At 36.0% G+C, this 17990-nt stretch overlaps 1 protein-coding gene across 1 annotated transcript in view; it reads left to right on the plus strand.

The window, feature by feature from the left end:
* FMN2 (formin 2) overlaps positions 1-17990 on the plus strand; it is a 152963-nt gene that overhangs the window by 49459 nt on the left and 85514 nt on the right. The window contains exons 5-8 of the mRNA XM_053973973.1: positions 659-1832; positions 1914-2304; positions 3324-3468; positions 14006-14093. Of these exons, the coding sequence (XP_053829948.1) occupies positions 659-1832; positions 1914-2304; positions 3324-3468; positions 14006-14093 (1798 nt within the window). The remainder of the gene's footprint in view (positions 1-658; positions 1833-1913; positions 2305-3323; positions 3469-14005; positions 14094-17990) is intronic.

Below are 17990 nucleotides of genomic sequence, written 5' to 3' on the forward strand. Positions count from 1 at the left end.
GAAAGTTCTCCCTTCATTTTTTCTTGCTTCTTTTCTTTCCTCGTCACATTGGCTGGAGAAAAGCATAATTATTCTGTTCTGAGATTTATCTGTTTTCTAAAAGGTAGTGTTTTTAGTGTTTTGCATTCCTGATCTGTGTTGTATCATTAAGGTGTATATTGAAATGCAGCAGTCAATACTATGCTGAGTCTGCTACTCATGGTCATCCCTTTAAAGAAGCATTAAACATTTTTTTCAATTAACAGAATTAAAGTAATGTTGAGCCCTCCACCACCATGTCTTCTTATCCACGTGTAGGCAAATGCTTGCAGTACTTGTGCTCAGCAGTTGGTGGTTTTCACAGTCAGGGTATTTGCAGGGGAGGGGGGGTTTGCTACTGATTTTTGCTTTTGACTAGTATAATCACAGTCTAAAATATGCTTGTACTGACAAAGGTAGTGTTATATATAAGTAAGTCATTTTCCTAAACTATCTTCTTCCACTTAAAATGTAGCTAGCCAAAACGTTTTCTCACTTTTTAAAGTCTTGACATAACTAGCTTATATTTGAACCTCTGGAATACTAGTATTCTTGATCTAATATTCTTAATCTAAATTTAATTCTTATACAGTGATGAATGTTATCCTCTTTTGAGCTTATTATTTGTTTTCTTTGAAAGGATGCTTTTGAGGTGAAATCTGAGGAGCGTGCCAGTGTCATCCAACAACTTGAGCAAACTATTGAGGATCTGAGGACAAAAATTGCAGAACTAGAAAAACAATTTCCTGCCGCAGAGGTACAGACTGCTGGGAGGGAGCAGAAAAATGAGCACGCACATGCAGACTCTGGGGAACTCAGCAGTGTGACTCTTCAAAGGAATGAAGGGGAGACCATACCCAGGACTGTGTCACAGGCGAGATCTGTACAAACGTCACCAGCAGAGGATTATTTAACACATAAAATGCCTTCAGCCAGTGCACTGCCACAGCCACCCCCACCACCACACTTAGAAGGGGGCAAAAGTGAAGGGCCTACTCAGAAATTGCCAGCTCTAGAACTGCAGCCCACGTTTTGTTCTGAAATCTCCTTAATTCTGTCGCCGAAGCTAATCTCAGTGCCACTGGATGCAAGCCAATCAGTACAGACTATACCGCAGTCACCTCTTCCTGGACCCAAAGTTGATTTGTCCCTTGCATTTGAAGGAGAGACTGAAATGACAGTTTCCCATCAGCCTCTAAGTACTGTAGATGTAACTTGTAGTGACCATCCCCCTTCCTTGCCCCCAGAGCCCACATGTAACATTCCCCTATCACTGCCAGCGACTGAACAGGCTGCCCCCCTGTCTGGAGCACATGGCCATTCCTTTGTTACTCCCATGTCTGTGGCAGGATTACCACTGCAACCACCTCTACCTGGCTCAGGACTCCCTTCTTCTGCTGTCTCATCAGTGACACACCTGGACCACTCTTTACCAGGTGCCATGATGCCACCTCTCCCTCCTCCTCCACATTTGCTAAGTGGGGAGATAATGACACTGCCTCCGGCTCCTCTCCTTCCATGTCCTGGATTCCCTCCACCACCACCACTTTTACCTGGAGCAGGAGTCCCATCTCCTCTGCCTGGTTGGGATATCCCACCTCCTCCTCCACCACCACCATCTTTACCTGGAGCTAGTGTCCCTCCTCCACCTCCTCCTCTGCCTGGCTTTGGATTGCCACCCCCAGCACCACTGCTTCCTGGAGCAGGACTGCCACCACCTCCCCCACCTCTGCCTGGAGGGGGCATTCCACCACCTCCTCCTCCACCACCACCTCTGCCTGGTGCAGCTGTACCCCTTCCTCCACCTCTTCCAGGTTCAGCTGTACCTCCTCCACCACCTCTGCCTGGTGGAGCTGTGCCCCCTCCACCTCCTCCACCACCTCTGCCTGGTGGAGCTGTGCCCCCTCCACCTCCTCCACCACCTCTGCCTGGTGGAGCTGTGCCCCCTCCACCTCCTCCACCACCTCTGCCTGGTGGAGCTGTGCCCCCTCCACCACCTCTGCCTGGTGCTGGTGTCCCTCCACCACCCCCTCCTTTGCCTGGGTTGGGGATGCCTCCTCCAGCCCCACCACCATTGCCTGGAAGTACACCACCCCTTCCAGCACCAGTCCAGGGCAGCAGCTATCCAGCAGTCCCACAGGGCTGTGGTTTTCTTCCTCCTCCATTACCATCTGGTTTATTTGCAATGGGAATGAATCAGGAGAAAGGGAGCAGGAAACACGTAATAGAGCCTACTCGGCCAATGAAGCCTCTTTACTGGACAAGAATTCAGCTCCACAGTAAAAGGTAAGTCAGAGTTATGTAGAGTGGTGCTTTTGCTTTATGACTGTCTTGATAGTATTGATTATCATTAGCAAAAGTCTTTCCTGCTAGATAGGTCTTTGAGAGAACATTGGTGCAAGTAGGATTTTATGTGTAGTTGGATATGTAAATAGGGTGCCCATTTTCTTTAAAGTGCGCAAAAGTTATTTGCACATGGAAGCTCTGTAGCGTTTTCAGTGTCCTTTGGGGCTACATAACACATGTGGATAAGAGATCCGGGGGTGATGGTGTGCCACCAAGTGTTCTGTGAAATGTTTTTCAAAATGTCGTATTTTTGATTCCCCTCAAGTTTTGAAGTAGCATTGGTCTCTCTCTGGAGCAGCTTGCAAGTTTTGGTAGTGTTTTCCTTCTAGATGAATCTGTGCTGAACACATTCTATCCTTCTCTTTCCTTTCTTCAGTGACTTTGAAATGCTTTCTTTTTCACCTTGTACACTCAGCAGACTCAGATTCAATCTGCAATTTATTTGCATAAAGTGATTCTGGTAGCCCTTACTCTGATATGACTTGATGTTTTTTGGGGTTTTTGTAAAACATCTTTGCTGGTCATGAAAAAAGTTTCCTTATAAATATTTTTCTTATGTCTCTGAGTAGTAATTATAAAACCCATCTGCTGTTATTGAATTATTAATTTATTCTTTCTTTGCAAGTGCTTGCTACTGTTGCATAGGTGGTCAGTAAATAACTGTCTATTTCTATTTCCCTTCCTGACGATGTCTGTACATTTTATAGCCTATATACAGTCTATTTTTATTCCTAGGCATGTAGAGTGGGTGAATATAAATAAGCCTGACCATATCACACATGAAAAAAGAAGAAAACCCAGAAGTATGAGGAAGAATCAACTGTAGTTTTTATCAAAATGCTGCTAGTAGAATTTAGACAACAACTTTTAAATTGCTGCTATTTTATTTTTTTAATTCCTCCATTTATGACCTTATTTAGTTTGACATTGCCCTACATAGGTCTTTTGCTTAACTTTAGAGATTCTAGTGCTTCACTTGTGTGGGAAAAAATTGAAGAGCCTTCCATAGATTATCATGAGTTTGAAGAACTGTTTTCTAAAACAGCTGTTAAAGAGAGGAAGAAACCCATTTCGGACACCATTACAAAAACAAAGACTAAACAAGTGAGTATTCATTTAATTTCAGATCTTTTGTAGGCTGTTTTTTACATAAACTCAGATTTTTGCATGCAGCCGAGATGAATTATGTCTGGTGTGGAATTGTTACCATATATAAATACACACTATAGAAAAAATAAGAGAAGGAGGGAATGTAGGATGTATTTCAAAGCTGTACATGTTAAAGGCTGAAGATTTCTTTTTCATAAATTACTTTTCAAGTATGTATTTTCTTAAAAATATCTTTGCTTTATCTACTTTAACAAAAATAATACTAAAATAATTAGGTGCATATATGATGCCCTGAAATTGACTGCAGATGTGAAAGGAGTATATATATTATTCTGATTAATTTTATACATTAAATAATGAGTTGCATATGAAGTACCATGATTTCAGAGAAAAATTATGCTTCAGAGTCTAATTCCTAGTGTTATACCAATCAGAATGGTTTTAGGTTTGTGTTGTGTTTATGTATATAAAGAATATGAAGTTTATATAGACAATAAATGACAAGCACAGCTGGGAAAAATCCAACATTAATCAAACCAGTTTCTTGAGACAGAATAGTATTCAATATAATAAAAATGGGAAGAATACTTTAAAATGTAGATGTTTAAACCCCAGCATAAAAAATTGAATCTGAATGTTTACATGACTATTTGGCTGTAATCTTCTTGGTAGCTGTGTGAAAATCAATTTGTGGTGGTATGCTAAGTAATTTTCAATTAAATTTTCAGGTCAGAGAGGGGGATGGTCTTATGTGGGTACCTGAAAAGCATTTAAAGTTCTTGTTTTATCTTGGTTTCATGTTCCTGTATTCAATTCAAAACTAGGCAGATTTTTCCATCATCTTTTGACATGCAGGTTAGTGCTGTACAAGACTTTATTCCACATGGGATACAAAGTGGGACTCTAAAATCTCTATTCACTAGACCTTATATCTGAATATGACCTATTAGTTCTCCACCTCTTGGTTCTAGAGATCTTGTCCCTATAGACACATTTTGGTCGGGTGCTTTACTGTGCTGACAGCTTGTGTTAGGCTACAGGACTGGTAATGAAGTTAGGATGATTATCCTAAGGTATTGGATAAAACCAATGGATGGATAGGATAGTGCAAACACACATACAACGGTGCTGCACTAGGCTGTCCTAACTGGGATGGGAGGAAATGCAAGGTTCCATTGTTATGTTGCTGTCCTGCAGTAAATCTCCAAAGTGCAAGACCTTTGCTCCTCTTTCCTCCTTCTAGAAAAAGCCATTTTTAATGGTTCTTCTTAGATTAATTAATATCATAGTTGTTTAAGTAAAAAAAAAAAAAAGGAATGCAAAAGTGATGCTGTGTGTCCCTGAAAATTGCATAAGATTTGGTGATGAAAATCTCCCAACAGAGTGGAAATCATGGCTGTTTACTTCTGTAACATAAAAAGAGCTTAAAGACAGACAGTGATTATGAATAACATTAGATGTGGATTTTAATACTAAATATTTATTTTTCTTGCAATGCCATAAACCTAGATATGTTGTCAGTAAGTTAAAAAAAAATGTAGTGAAAGCTAAATTAAAATGACTGATTATTCTTATCTTCTTTGAAAAGAACTAGTTTTTTCTGACAGAAATTTCCACACAGAAGTTTAAGGCAATCAAAGTAGTTGCTGTCACCTACTACAAACACTCCTGTGAGCTGCTTTAATTCACAGAAGATAGTTCTGTTTCTCTTCCTCTGATAATCAAACAAATGCACTGCTCTCAAAAATAGAAAGAAATTGCCTAATAGTGAAGTCTGGCTTGTTGAATTTTAGTATCTGGGGAGAAAAGATTGACTAAACAGATAAACAAGCTTTCATTACAACTATGGTTAGAGCTATCATTTATTGCAGATGTCAAAGTTGTGTGAGAATCCAGTTAGGGCTTTCCAGAGTACTGCCATAAGACAATTGAAATAGAACAGCTTCACAAATATATTCCACATACACCCCCTCAGCAACTTGGAATGCAGGACATAATTTTAGAATTCTCTTAATCTATAGTGCAGAAAACACTTGGATAATGAAGTCAATCCATGTTTAGGAGAAGCAGTTATTTGGGGAAAGCACGGCTGTAATTCCACAAGTACGTTTTTTACAGGGAGCACCAAGTGCTGTTTAAATGGTTACTGACTTACATGGCTTCTGTGATAGTTACGGGTATTGTAAAGATCTTACAAATGGTGTTTCTGGAGTGATTTTTACAGGGACATGTTATGCAAAACAGATGTGTTTTGTCACCTGTTGAACTATGAAGAAGCACTGTAGAGAACAGAACCAGGACTCTCTCTCTGCTCCTTTCCCAAAAAGCTCTTGTCTGACAATTGGTTTGCTCCTTGTGTTGATGTGCATGATCTGGTTAGTGAATGTATTGCTTAGATGGATTGGATATGAAGCACTGGTTACACTGGAAATAGTAGTAATGAAAAAATGTACAGATAACTTTCAAATGCATAAAGTATTTGGTACTCTGTATAAACACATGATTTTAATAAGACTGTTTTTTATTGCAAGCTGAAATAAAAATGTATTTTTGCATATGGCAGGAGGGAGAATTCTAGCTAATCTTTAGAAAGATTTGATAGTTTTGGGATGTTTTAGTGGGTGAAAGATTAATGATTTTGAAGTACACTGCTGTTCTGCACAGAGGCTCTCATTGTCTAAGCCAGAGAGTGTATGCATATGTTTGTTATGTATGTATATAGATATGAATGATATAATTTTTTCTGAATAGTGAGCAGTTTTTAAGTGGTAAAATTATTCTTATTGCTCTAGGTGTATTGGGGTTTTTTTGTTAATGAACAAGTTCATTTCACCCTACCCAGCTACTGGTTGTAATTTTTTTTCTCAGCATGATCATCTGCAAGTAATACAATATAAATCTATAAAGCTTAAAAAAAAAAAAATTACACCTAGTATTATTCAATATTAGGCTTCACTAAAATCCATTCCAGAACTTTAAAGAAAGAGAAAGAATGAAGCATTATTATTTATTTGTGAATGCAGCTGATTTTATTCTTACCACCTCTTATTTGGTGACATGGCACAAACTGTGATTTATTTTTCTCTGTTAATGCATATATATCAAATTCTCAGCTGCTGTAAATGTGTGCAGGCTCAGTCAAGGAGAATGCCTACTAAATCTTCAAAGAAAGTCCTTTATAGGCTGTATTGTAGGTGGGGTTGACATTACTACCTATTAAAGTGGTCTGACTTTCATTAGAAGTTCCTGTTACAACATTACCAAAATTTAGCTCTTTGGACTGCAAGTTTTGTTGGGTGTAGGTTGTTTTCCCCCAGTATGTGTCTCCTTCATTTTGCCAATGTTAAGAAAAGAAACAAGGTCTGTTTTTGCTCATGTCCTCATAGTTTCATAGACTTGAATTATGGAGAAATTTTATTATATATATATTATTATATATATATATTTTTAGCTGTATAAAGGGTGTCTTGAATTTTGATGCTCTACAGGTTATAGGTCTGTTCCTGTTGCTTAGGAGGGACTTCAGGTAGAATCCTGAAGATTTTCTCTGACTTTTTACTGGTAGTTTGGAAAGCAGGAACCAAGAGGAGGGAGGCAAAGGAAGATTAAGAAAAGTAACTGGGGAAGGAGTGAATAACTGAGGAGATCTGACAGCTGAAAATATAGAGCATATTAGCTGTGATTCTGTGGCACCTCTTATTCTGTCTAAAGCAATTTCACTCAGAAGTTTTTTGTGAGACTGGGGTGTTTTTGACCTGGGTTATCCTTTAAACCAAATTGTTAATCTCATCAAACCTGTAATGTTTGATCCAAGCAGAGGGTAAAACTCACTTGTGTCTTGTTCAGCTGTATTGTGGAGTTACAGTACAAGTTTTAATTATGTGGCTGGGTAGTCTTTTTCATAGAAGCCTTTCCATAGCTCATGTTGTCTGTGTGGAATGAGAACAGTGCATAATGATTATTTATTAAATTAGGTTGTTACCTGTGTCAAAAATTGCTTTATAGCACTTGTTGCAGCACTTAAAACACAAGTAATTGGTAAAGCAGGAAGAAAATGGTCTCATGATTGAGGCTAATGAAAATGGTCTCATGATAATTCTCATATTCATCCTCAATATTAAGATTATACTTGCATGTCAAATATTGGCCAGCATATATTGAATGCGTTTAGAGGAAAAATGGTGCATAATCAGAAAACCTTGAAGTCAGTCAGCATAATAGAATGGACTGAGCTGACTTGAATATGTTACTTTTCTAACAGTAACTTTAACAATGACTTTTGAACAGTCATTTTAGAAACTTTTCTGGTAACCCTCTAACTGTACTTTTGGAAAATATTATTGAAGTAACTACAATGAACTTTTCAATCACAGACCATGTGCTTATAATCTATCATGCAAATGAAAAAAATGTTAAAGATTTTCTCATGTGGAAAGTCCACTATGAATCTATTGACATTAAGATTTTAAACACTGTTTCCACCCCAGAATATAAATAGTAGGTTGCTAAAATTTCATTTGGTTTCAAAAGCATTAGGTGCATAAAAGATGCACATATGAAACAGTTTAGATTATGATTTCAGGATATTTGAATTTTAAGTGACAAAAAGAAGCTGTGGGAAGAGAACACTTCTGGAAATAAAATGCCACTCCAGTCCTTAGAGTTAGAATGTGGGTCTTGTTTCTTAGGGACATTTGCTATTGCTCAGCCTCCTGTTAAGGAACACAATGCTTATCTAACTTAAATAGTTTCTAACTGAATTTAAGCAATCTAAGTATTTTTTCACCTAATGTCATAAATTATATTAACTGGGGTAATAATCTCTTAGTAAAAGATTACCCCTATAGAAATAGTTTTAGGATGTTAATTTCAAACAGTGCTATTTTAGTGCTAAAACAGCCCAAAAGAACATGAATTGTTTCTCATCCATATTGGTAAAAGCTTTATTTATGAAATAACACAACAGGGTAATAGAGAAAATGTACAAAAAGTAAATATTATGTTTCATCCCTACACTCAAGCATAAAGTTTCAGACATGGCTGCTTGACTTCACCTATTTGCATAACATGTCAACAACTTACATCTAAAATTATATGTGAAAGGGAAAGATATAGATTAGTAAATTCTTCAGTGGGTAAAGAAACTAGCTCATTTCCAAAGGGGATTTTCTGTTCTGGTTAGGATGGGAGACAGAAACATGCTGAAAATTATGCTTTGTTATTGATGCTCTGTGAGGTCAGTGAAATCATTATGTGCCACCAGCATGTATATATTGTTAGACAGCTGGGACTGGGTGTTGGTTTTGGGGGGTTAGGGTTTTTTTTTTTTTTGTAGATGTTAAGGAAAAATTTTTGATCTCCTCTTACACCAAAGTGACCACACTACTTGAAGTAGTCCCTGTTTCCACTCTCACAATTGCCATTACTAGCCAGAAGTTACTTCTGAATTTACCTTTAAAACAAGGCAAACAAAAGGTTAATTAAAACCCACAACAAACACAAAAACCCCCACCTGTGAGCATATATTATTCTATTAAACCTATAAGAAGGATATACAGGGAAAAGATATGATGGGCCCACTTCTGTGATTGCCCATTTTACATTTGTAATACACTTGAATCTGCAGAAAAGACATTTTGTTACAATGCCTGGTAAGAAGGTAACTGTATTACTGCCCTGATCCTGTCTCTTACTGTTTGATTTGGAACTTTCTTGTTTCTGCCTCTTCCCTGCCACGTGTCTGAGCAATGGGTCTTTGTAAAGTGGAGTTTCCTGCATGTGACTTTGTGTTATGCGCAACAATTTTTCTTAGCCAGTGAGAACTTTGGGATATTTTTTTCTAAATGCTCGAAATCGGAAATAGACAGCAAGAATAATTGAAAAATTCCATGCATTGACTAAATATTATTCTGGGGAAAAGGAATCTTCGTATTTTTTGATCTGGGGTTCTCATCAAACATGTGTCTTGCATTACCTTTCACTAAATATCTCTTTGACTGTTTGTGTTAAACAATCAGGAACAAATTTGGCATGTAGTTTGTTAATGCTCAACAATGAGGACCACTCAAGAATTAGAAAGTTTGTCCTAGACTTCAGGCTGCAGATAATATCTCTAGCTTCCTTTTTATTTATTTTTTTAAAATTTGTTTAAAGCAGAGTTCCAGAATCCAGACTAAAAAGGAGCTGTGTATTGTGTCTGAGGCTTTAGATCTTGCAGAGATTGAATTTATCGAACTTTTGTTGTTCTGCCTTTAAATGGCGTCACTTGTCTGTAGCCTGTAGGCCCAGACTATGCAGCTGATTTATTTTATTGTTTTACTTTTAAATGTGGGAATTGCTTTAGGCATTTATGCTAATATTCATATTTTCTGAATTAGTGTTGTATTGTTACATCCATTCTATTGGAGGAAACTCTAGTATTCATGCAATTGACTGAAATGGGAAAGAACAGCATAGTAGAAATTAGTATAAAAATTTACATAAATACTTCATTTTAAATAAAACCAGGGAAAGTTGGTAGCTGCTATGTGAAACTGCTTTAACTGTTGCTGTTCTGCACCTATTCACCTGACAGTCATGCTCTTTGTCACCCTTTTGATATCATCATGGTTCAGAATTTTGGCAGCAAAGATAACTTGCTCTTCATGTGAACAGTGGTTTTTTTTGTTTTGTTTTGCTTCTAATCACTGTCAAGACATGGCACTCAGCAACTAATTATTCTCGGGTCTATCAGCTCACTTTCAGAAAAAGAAGCTTCTTTTTCCTGCTAACTTTTATCCAGGACTTGAAAGGCTCTACTAGGTCACTAAGCGTGGTCCTGCTCCCTGGACAGGAATCATGTTCTAGCCTGCATGACAACAATATAGTTAATTTATTTGTTTCTTTTTTCTCTAGTGCTGATCCCCTTGCTGTATTTGTAAGCCTGATCTTAGTAACTCTCTGAACTTTAGAATTCTGATGGAAAATAGAAACTGTGATTTCACAGTTTGAAGAAAATATAATAGTACATGGGTGAAGAATTAGATGTGGGAGATTCCCAAGATCAGACTACAACTCATCTGTGTTCTTGGGGCCTCTAAGAGGAACGGTATAGTTTTGCCTCCTTTGGAAAGGCCAAGTTGGTTCTAGGTAGGTTCACATCTGAATATCTGAATGCAGTTGTAGTGGTTTTTTTGGTTTTTTTTTTGGTTTTTTTTTTTTGGTTTTTTTTTTTTTTTTGTGGAAGATCACGAAGCTATTTTACTCTTGATTTTCTTCTTTTGTTTTGTTTTACTTTTCAATAACATAGTATCCCACATCAGTTTCATTTATACTCCATTTTTGCAGAATCTGAGGGACAAAAAACTTACAAGCTTACCTCTGATGAGCTCTTGCCATTTTGTGTGACTACTGTTTTCTAACAGCACTTTTGCAATGAGTTTGCATTTGATTATTAAATCACTTTACTTGTCAGCTTTGGGATAATTTTCTAGTTCAAAATAAAAGCAACAAAGGACTCCCACTGTATGCTAACACCAGAAAGTTAGTTATGCTATTAATACAAGATGTTTTGGACTTGAGCAGTAATGATAGGAGCTGAAATCAATGGTTCCCCCAACACCTTCTTTACCAAATTCAGTTTTTTCAATGTTGTTGGAATACACAACTTTAGGGTAAAGTTTTTGAACTTTTTGTGTAACATACAGTATTGTTTCTTTTGTTGCTCTGCCTTTCCTGCAAGTATTGTTTGGTAGCAACACGAGTTGAAGAAATTCTGTTCTTTTTGAAATTTTGTACGCCCTTTTTTTTTTTTTTTTTTGATAAAATGGAAGATACTTGTTTGGTTGCTATTACAGATTGCAACTTAATTGTTAGAAAGATTTGATCTATACCTTGCTACCCAAAATCTACTTTATTTTGTAATCCTTTTGTAGCAGCAAAGAAATAAATTGATAACAGCTTCTCTTTACAAGAAGAAAATCTCATCTTGACCCAGCTTTAGCTCAGTTCCAGGCTTGAATGAAATTTTTGTTCCATTTAAAAAAATACTTTGAGTGATTATAGCCTATTAGGCTATAGTGCAGGTTATCCTAATTGCATTTTTCTGAATTACATTACTTTTACATTTGAATTCTAAAGAATCTTACTATCCTATCTTAGTTTAAAATTCCAAATAATATATTAAATGGATTAAAAAATTACGTAGGAATTTCTTGCTAATTTTTGACAGGTGGCGTGAGTAACCATGCCTTGAATTTAGGTCTTTAACCTTCTGAACATCAGTTATGACATACTTCTTTTCCAATGTGAAAATTTTTGGTTAATTAACAGTATTTTTGCTGTTGAGGCATCCCACCTCAAAAGGGAAGGGAACACACAGGTGTGCAGATGCTCATGGTCAAAAAAGAATGACAAAAGTCAGAAGGTCTGTAAAAGTGTAGAAAGTTTTATTAGCAAATTACACACTTGTCATGGAAATTGATATGTTATTCCCTTATTTTCCAGTATAAGCACACCGTGCTGGGATTTGAATAAAGAGGTAGAGTGAGTGAGAGAAATTGGAGAGAGGAAGGGAGAAAGATCACCAGTCCTTGCTCTAGTTTCAATACAGCTAATGGGATGTCCAGAGTCCTGGAGCATGTATACCTGAGCTTCATGGGAGTACTTATTTATAGATAAGTTTTCTCTGCCCTGGAGATAAGTTTCTTGCTTTCTATGCAAATCAGTTATCATGCACAGTTCATTCCTCTAGACCTTTCTGGAAATAGGTTGGAGGGCTTCGGGAAGTCTCTGGTGTCTTGATCTCCCTCTACTGGGCCGGCTTTTGGTCAACAATCCTTTTTCTCAACCTCATTCCTGCATGTGCACTGTACCATGCTGTGCTTATCTCCAGGAGCCAGAACAAGGATTTCTGTCCTGGAAAATTGCTGGCCTACCCTTGTAAGATCCCCTTCTCCAGCCACATCCTGTTACTTCTCACAGCATGTCATTACCAAAGATTCTTGGTTGGCAGCACAGCAATCTGGCTGTTCATGTTTGAGAAATAGACATTAGTCTTATCTTCAGGGCTTCTACAGCTGTATTTTCACTCCACTGCAGCTAGTTTGGCATCTGTGAGAAAAGGGAGATGAAATATCTTAATAATCAATGGTTATGAATATTTAGGAAGGGGAAAAATAAAATTAAACAGTCAGCCAGCCAAGCACATTCTCAGAAAACCTATACTGTAAGTATAGTGAATTTCTCAAGTTTCCTTTCCTAAGCAGTTCCAGTGGCAGAGTTCAGGGTCAGGTTTTTCCTTCTCTTCCACCATTCAAACATCAGTGTACAGAACTGCATCTGAAAATGTAAGTGAATCAAAGTTGGCAATGAATCAATGAATCACAAGGCAAATATCTTCTGGGTACTTTTTTTTAATTTTTAAGATGTGAATTGGATCATTAAATTCTTTACACTGGCTTACCTAATTCTACTTTTTCTAATCTCTTTTCTGTTAATTAATTTTTAAATAATTTTGCCAGTGTGACTGTAGATGATACAGCCTCTTGGCGCTACAATGGTAGCAGTGTAACTTGAAAAAATATGTATCTGCTTCCAGACATGAACTAACAGTTTTAATTATCTGTTTTTTCTTTTTTCCTCCAAGTGACTCACAAAGGTTTTCATCAATGTGTTTAGTACAGTGTAAAACTCAGCAACCTATGTAGAGTAAATATTAACCTTTTTCTTCTATGCAATGGTTCAATCCTGGCATTGAAAATTATTTCATCCAGAATCATGTCGTTTTACAGATAAGAGTCCTTTTCTGGCATTACTCGTTTCTCTTAACAATGATATAAAATTTACATCAAGTTGAATTCAAACAGCTTAGAGCCCTATGTAAGATAGTCTGTGAATTACATGCTGCTTTTATGCTTGCAAAACCAACATGTATGAAAGTCTATTTTAATCATTGATTTTTAACCCCCTAAAGCAAGACATTTTGATGGCTTGATTTTGTTTTGGTTTTTTTTTTTTTTTCTATTTTGAAAACAAAAAAGCTTTGTGACCTTTTATAATCTTTGAAGTGATCAAAGAAAACCCCAATGTGTACATGGTTATTTTGATTTTAAAATAAAATTCATATTGGCGCCTACTACGTCAAACATTCAAATAAAATACAAATTCTCACAGTTTTAACTTACATCAAAGATGGAAATCATTGTGTGGTTTTAGAAATCAAAGCAATTCCAAGATAGACACAGTTGGATTTTTTTTTATTTGACAGTGTGTTTCATACACTTAGTAACATCAGTGTGAAGTAGAATGTGCATTCTAATGAAGAAGGAAGACTAGGGGTACCTTTTAGGATTAAATTCAATTAGGTGATAAAATTACATACATTTGTAATGGATTTATATAGCAGAAGCAAACTTTAAGAATAATAAATTTGCTCATTTTTGGATATATATATAGACTACAAAGAACTATTTCTTGAATATGTTATTAGTAATGCAAAATATCTTGTATATTATCCTGCATAATATAATAATACTTCTATTTCTTTTGGCAGGTTGTCAAGTTGTTAAGTAACAAAAGATCTCAAGCCGTTGGAATATTAATGTCTAGCCTTCATTTAGACATGAAGGACATTCAGCATGGTAAGTGAAATAACTATTGATTATTCTCAGATCACATAATTAATTATCTGGAAATGCTAAATATTTATATATTTTGATATATAAAATAAATTAATATGAGGCCTTTTTATACTATTTTTTCTGAAAATAGTTTGTTCTGGCATTTATATTCCTCTTTCAGCATCAGCTGTATAAGTGGTATATAATACAGACACTTGGATTTTTGGTCTTTTTGAGGAAGAAATAATGATTTGTTCTTTATTTTAATTCAGATAACCTTGAGACATATCCTGAAAACTGAATTGTAATGTTTAATTTATTTGTTTTATAAAATAGTTCCTATATTTGGGTTAGTGCAAACTGTGGTGTTCTTTCATCTTCAACAGCATTTTTTACAAGGCAAGATGTTCTAGGGGAGTGAAATACTTTTCACATTTATGCTAAGAGACAGTAGTGCAAAAAGGTGAAAAGTGGAATTGCATTTATATTCAGAGCATCCCTTACGTTTCCCAAAGGCTTTGGATAGATTTCAAGCAGATTGAATTATCCTGTGAAGTGCCAGCCTATCTATTAAATAAATGTGGTTTCAAGTGTAACACAGACTTCATAAATCAAAAAAACATCTTGTGAACTTTCTAGGCTACAAATTTACAGCCATGCATTCAGTTTACTATGATTCGCTTATTTTGCGAAATTATTAATAAATAGAACAAATTTGAGAGCACTCTGTCAGCTAGTGAGTAACTCGTAATCACAGTTTTAAGATTTTATTAAACTGTTTTGATGGTTACTAGACTTCCTCAAGCTGAAGCACTTAAGATGGTAGTCATAGAGCAAGGCGCCAGTGCTGGCGCCAAGAAGTACTTGGTATTTCCAAAGCTGGCAGATGTAGTTCAGTTAAGTCATAGAGCAAAATCTGAAAACAATGATATGGTCCTTTCCTTCAGTCAAATATTCAACTTGGTTTCAGTTAATAATGAGAACCTTATGAAAAAAGGAGTCCGCCTAACATCTGTGTCTGTGGTAAAGCCAACACAAGTTCATTGAAAATTTGCTTGCTTAGCATGCAACACTAACAATAACATGGCATGAATGTCAGTAGTTGAAGGGGTCAAACAATATTATTCTTAACCTTTATCCTATTACAATATTAAGCACACATGATCATCTAAGAGCTGTGTGCAGATTTTGTATATTCTTCTTTCAATGCTGTTTTCTAAAACCAAAAGTCTTTGCAAAAGGGAATCTAATAGTTCTTTTATTCCCTTGCTGTGCAGAAGTGATTAAACAAACACAAGAAACTTGTTTTCAGGTGGGGGAATTTGTGAAAATGGTTGGTGTAGAAGTCTTTTTTTTTTTTTTTTTAAGAACATAAAATAGACATAGAGAAAATGTAGTGAAGAGCAGGAAATATTTGCATGGTGGGGGCAAAGAAAATAGAGATATTGCCCAGAAGTATTTCTGGCATCAGTCACTCCATGCAGAGGCCTCTGAGTGATCTAACCATAGAGCCCATGCAGAAATTATAAAATCAAAACCCCAAGTATTTATATATGCATATTTATACATATTTATGCATGTGTATATTAATGTATGCAACGTTCTTAATTCTTTATTAAAAATAGAGGATTTACATATTTTTGAGTGTTACAACATTTAGGATTTTCTGCAGCAATTTGAACGTGCTAACAAGAATGTACTAACAAAAATTCAAATACTGATTGAGTGCGTGCACTAACAAAAATAGTCAGTTGATGTATTTGCATCTTTAATATTTAAGTTGCATTACAATTAATACAGTAAAATCTGTGATCAGTGTTTTTTGTTCCCTAGCCCAGGGGTAGGCCTTTTAGTAGTGGTCTTGAGGTTTTTCCATGTTTGATGTACACTGACATATAAATTTACACATATCTCGGTACCCTACAAGCAATTGTTTTCCATAAATAAGGAGTGCAGTCAAATGAAACTTTCCCCCATCCCCCTCCTGACAATTTGTGGTACTAGGTAACTTATAGCTTTCTTGTAAATATTCCCTATATGAAACATAAAGCATATTTTTAGGATGCAGTGTTCATGCAAATCACAGACAAGTAATTTTTGGGTTTTTTTACTGGCCTTAGAAAGGCACCCAGAAGGAGAGAGAAATGTTCAGTGCTGAGTGATATTACATTTCTTTTTTGCATGCTACTTACTGTGTTGTATTTTTCTGGTACAGTACTTTTGAAAAATTTTGTAGTTCTACATGAACAGAATGGAAAACAATTATGCTGGCTATTAATCCACCTAATTAATTTAGGATTTTAAGTTTTAAATCAGAATGTGTTTAGATGAAGACCTTAAAATAGCTTGAGACCTAGTCAATGTTGTGTTTCGTGTCTTGTTAAATTTTTGTACTTTGGCTGGTGTTTTTGTTGTAGTTTTATTTGCTTTTTAAGATACAAAATACAGATTAAATATTGTCTGCAAGAGTATTCTCTGCATATCTGATCAGATGTGGCATTCAATAGAAGATCTCAGTATATATATTGGAATACCTCTTAAATAATTTTCTTTTATTATATGGTTGTTAAGTGTCTGCTTGCAGAATTGCATTTGTCTGCTTCCAGCTTTGGAAATAGGTTTAGTAAAACAAATCCCCAGAGCCTGTCTGCTTTTAAAATATTTTTACAGTATGGAAAGAGTAGTTGTAATAATCAGAGCACATTTATTCTGTACTCTAGTGTGTCTTTCTAGTAGTGCTTCAAAGTTTGCTAGGTTAATTTTTGTTAAATTTTGCTAACAGAACTCCCATCTATTTTATGCAGGCAAGGCTAGAACTGTAAGAAATGTTGGTCTCTTTAGTTGCCCTTTCTCTGTTATTAGTACAAAAATGAGTACTCGTGGTTTCTCTGATTTCACACAAGGTCTTACTGATGCCTGGGGTTTTTTCACACACATCTATCAACTACGCAAAACACTTTATCCAGGCATTTTGCTTGCTTTTGTATTTTCACTACACCACAAGTATCCTTTATCCAACATTATGTTACCACTGGAAATATTGCTGTATTTGGCTGCATGATATGGCCAAAGCTTGAGAAATGCCAAACAAGCACTTCTTACCTCTTTTCCTTTATAGTTCAGATTTTCTTCCTAGAGAAAAGACTTGGGGTTTAAAGTTAACATTTTGAGTGGGGTTTTTCTTAACATTTCAGAGATGCAAAGTGTGCTCAGATTAGGGCACAAGATTCTGGTGTAACTGTAAAGAGTAACCTATGATGAACACCCTATACATTGAAATATAATTACATGTTAAGCCTGTGTCTGCATTTAGGGGCCGTGTCTTGTAAATAAGGTATCTTTGTTCAAGCTGTCTGTCAGCACTTGAAATATAGCAACTGTTTGACATTGCAGCCATGGTGCAGATAATAAGTTTGTCAGTGCCTTCCCCAATCCCTTTATTTATAAAGAAACAGTGTATCTTCCTCTGTGTTTACAACTGGTGATAAGTGCAGTAAGAATAGCAAAAAGTTTTGTGTGTGTATAAAAATAGAAGGAAAGAAGTAAACTGAAGATGTCAGCCAGAAAAAAAGGCAAATTTGGTATTTTGTGCACCTAAATATTAAATTTATTACACAGTGAGATTTTAATCTAGTATTTATTACATGTATGGAAATTATTCCTTGGCACATGAAAATTGCCTTAGTTCTAAGCATGCCTTGTAAATGTTGAAAGTTTTTCAAAAATGGCATATGCAGTTCTTTGTCTTTTGAAGTTGTCTGTTACCTTTTCCAATTTATTATGTTTCTCTCAACAAGGTTTTTCACTCCAGGGACTGTGTTGCTACAATACTCTTAACTATTTTTATGTAAAATTTTGCATAGCACCTTGTGGTTGCCCTGGCTCTTTTGGAAGTAGTTTGAAGATTCATGTCTCTGA

This window comes from Vidua macroura, chromosome 3 (genome assembly GCF_024509145.1).
Source record: "Vidua macroura isolate BioBank_ID:100142 chromosome 3, ASM2450914v1, whole genome shotgun sequence".
NCBI lineage: Eukaryota > Metazoa > Chordata > Aves > Passeriformes > Viduidae > Vidua > Vidua macroura.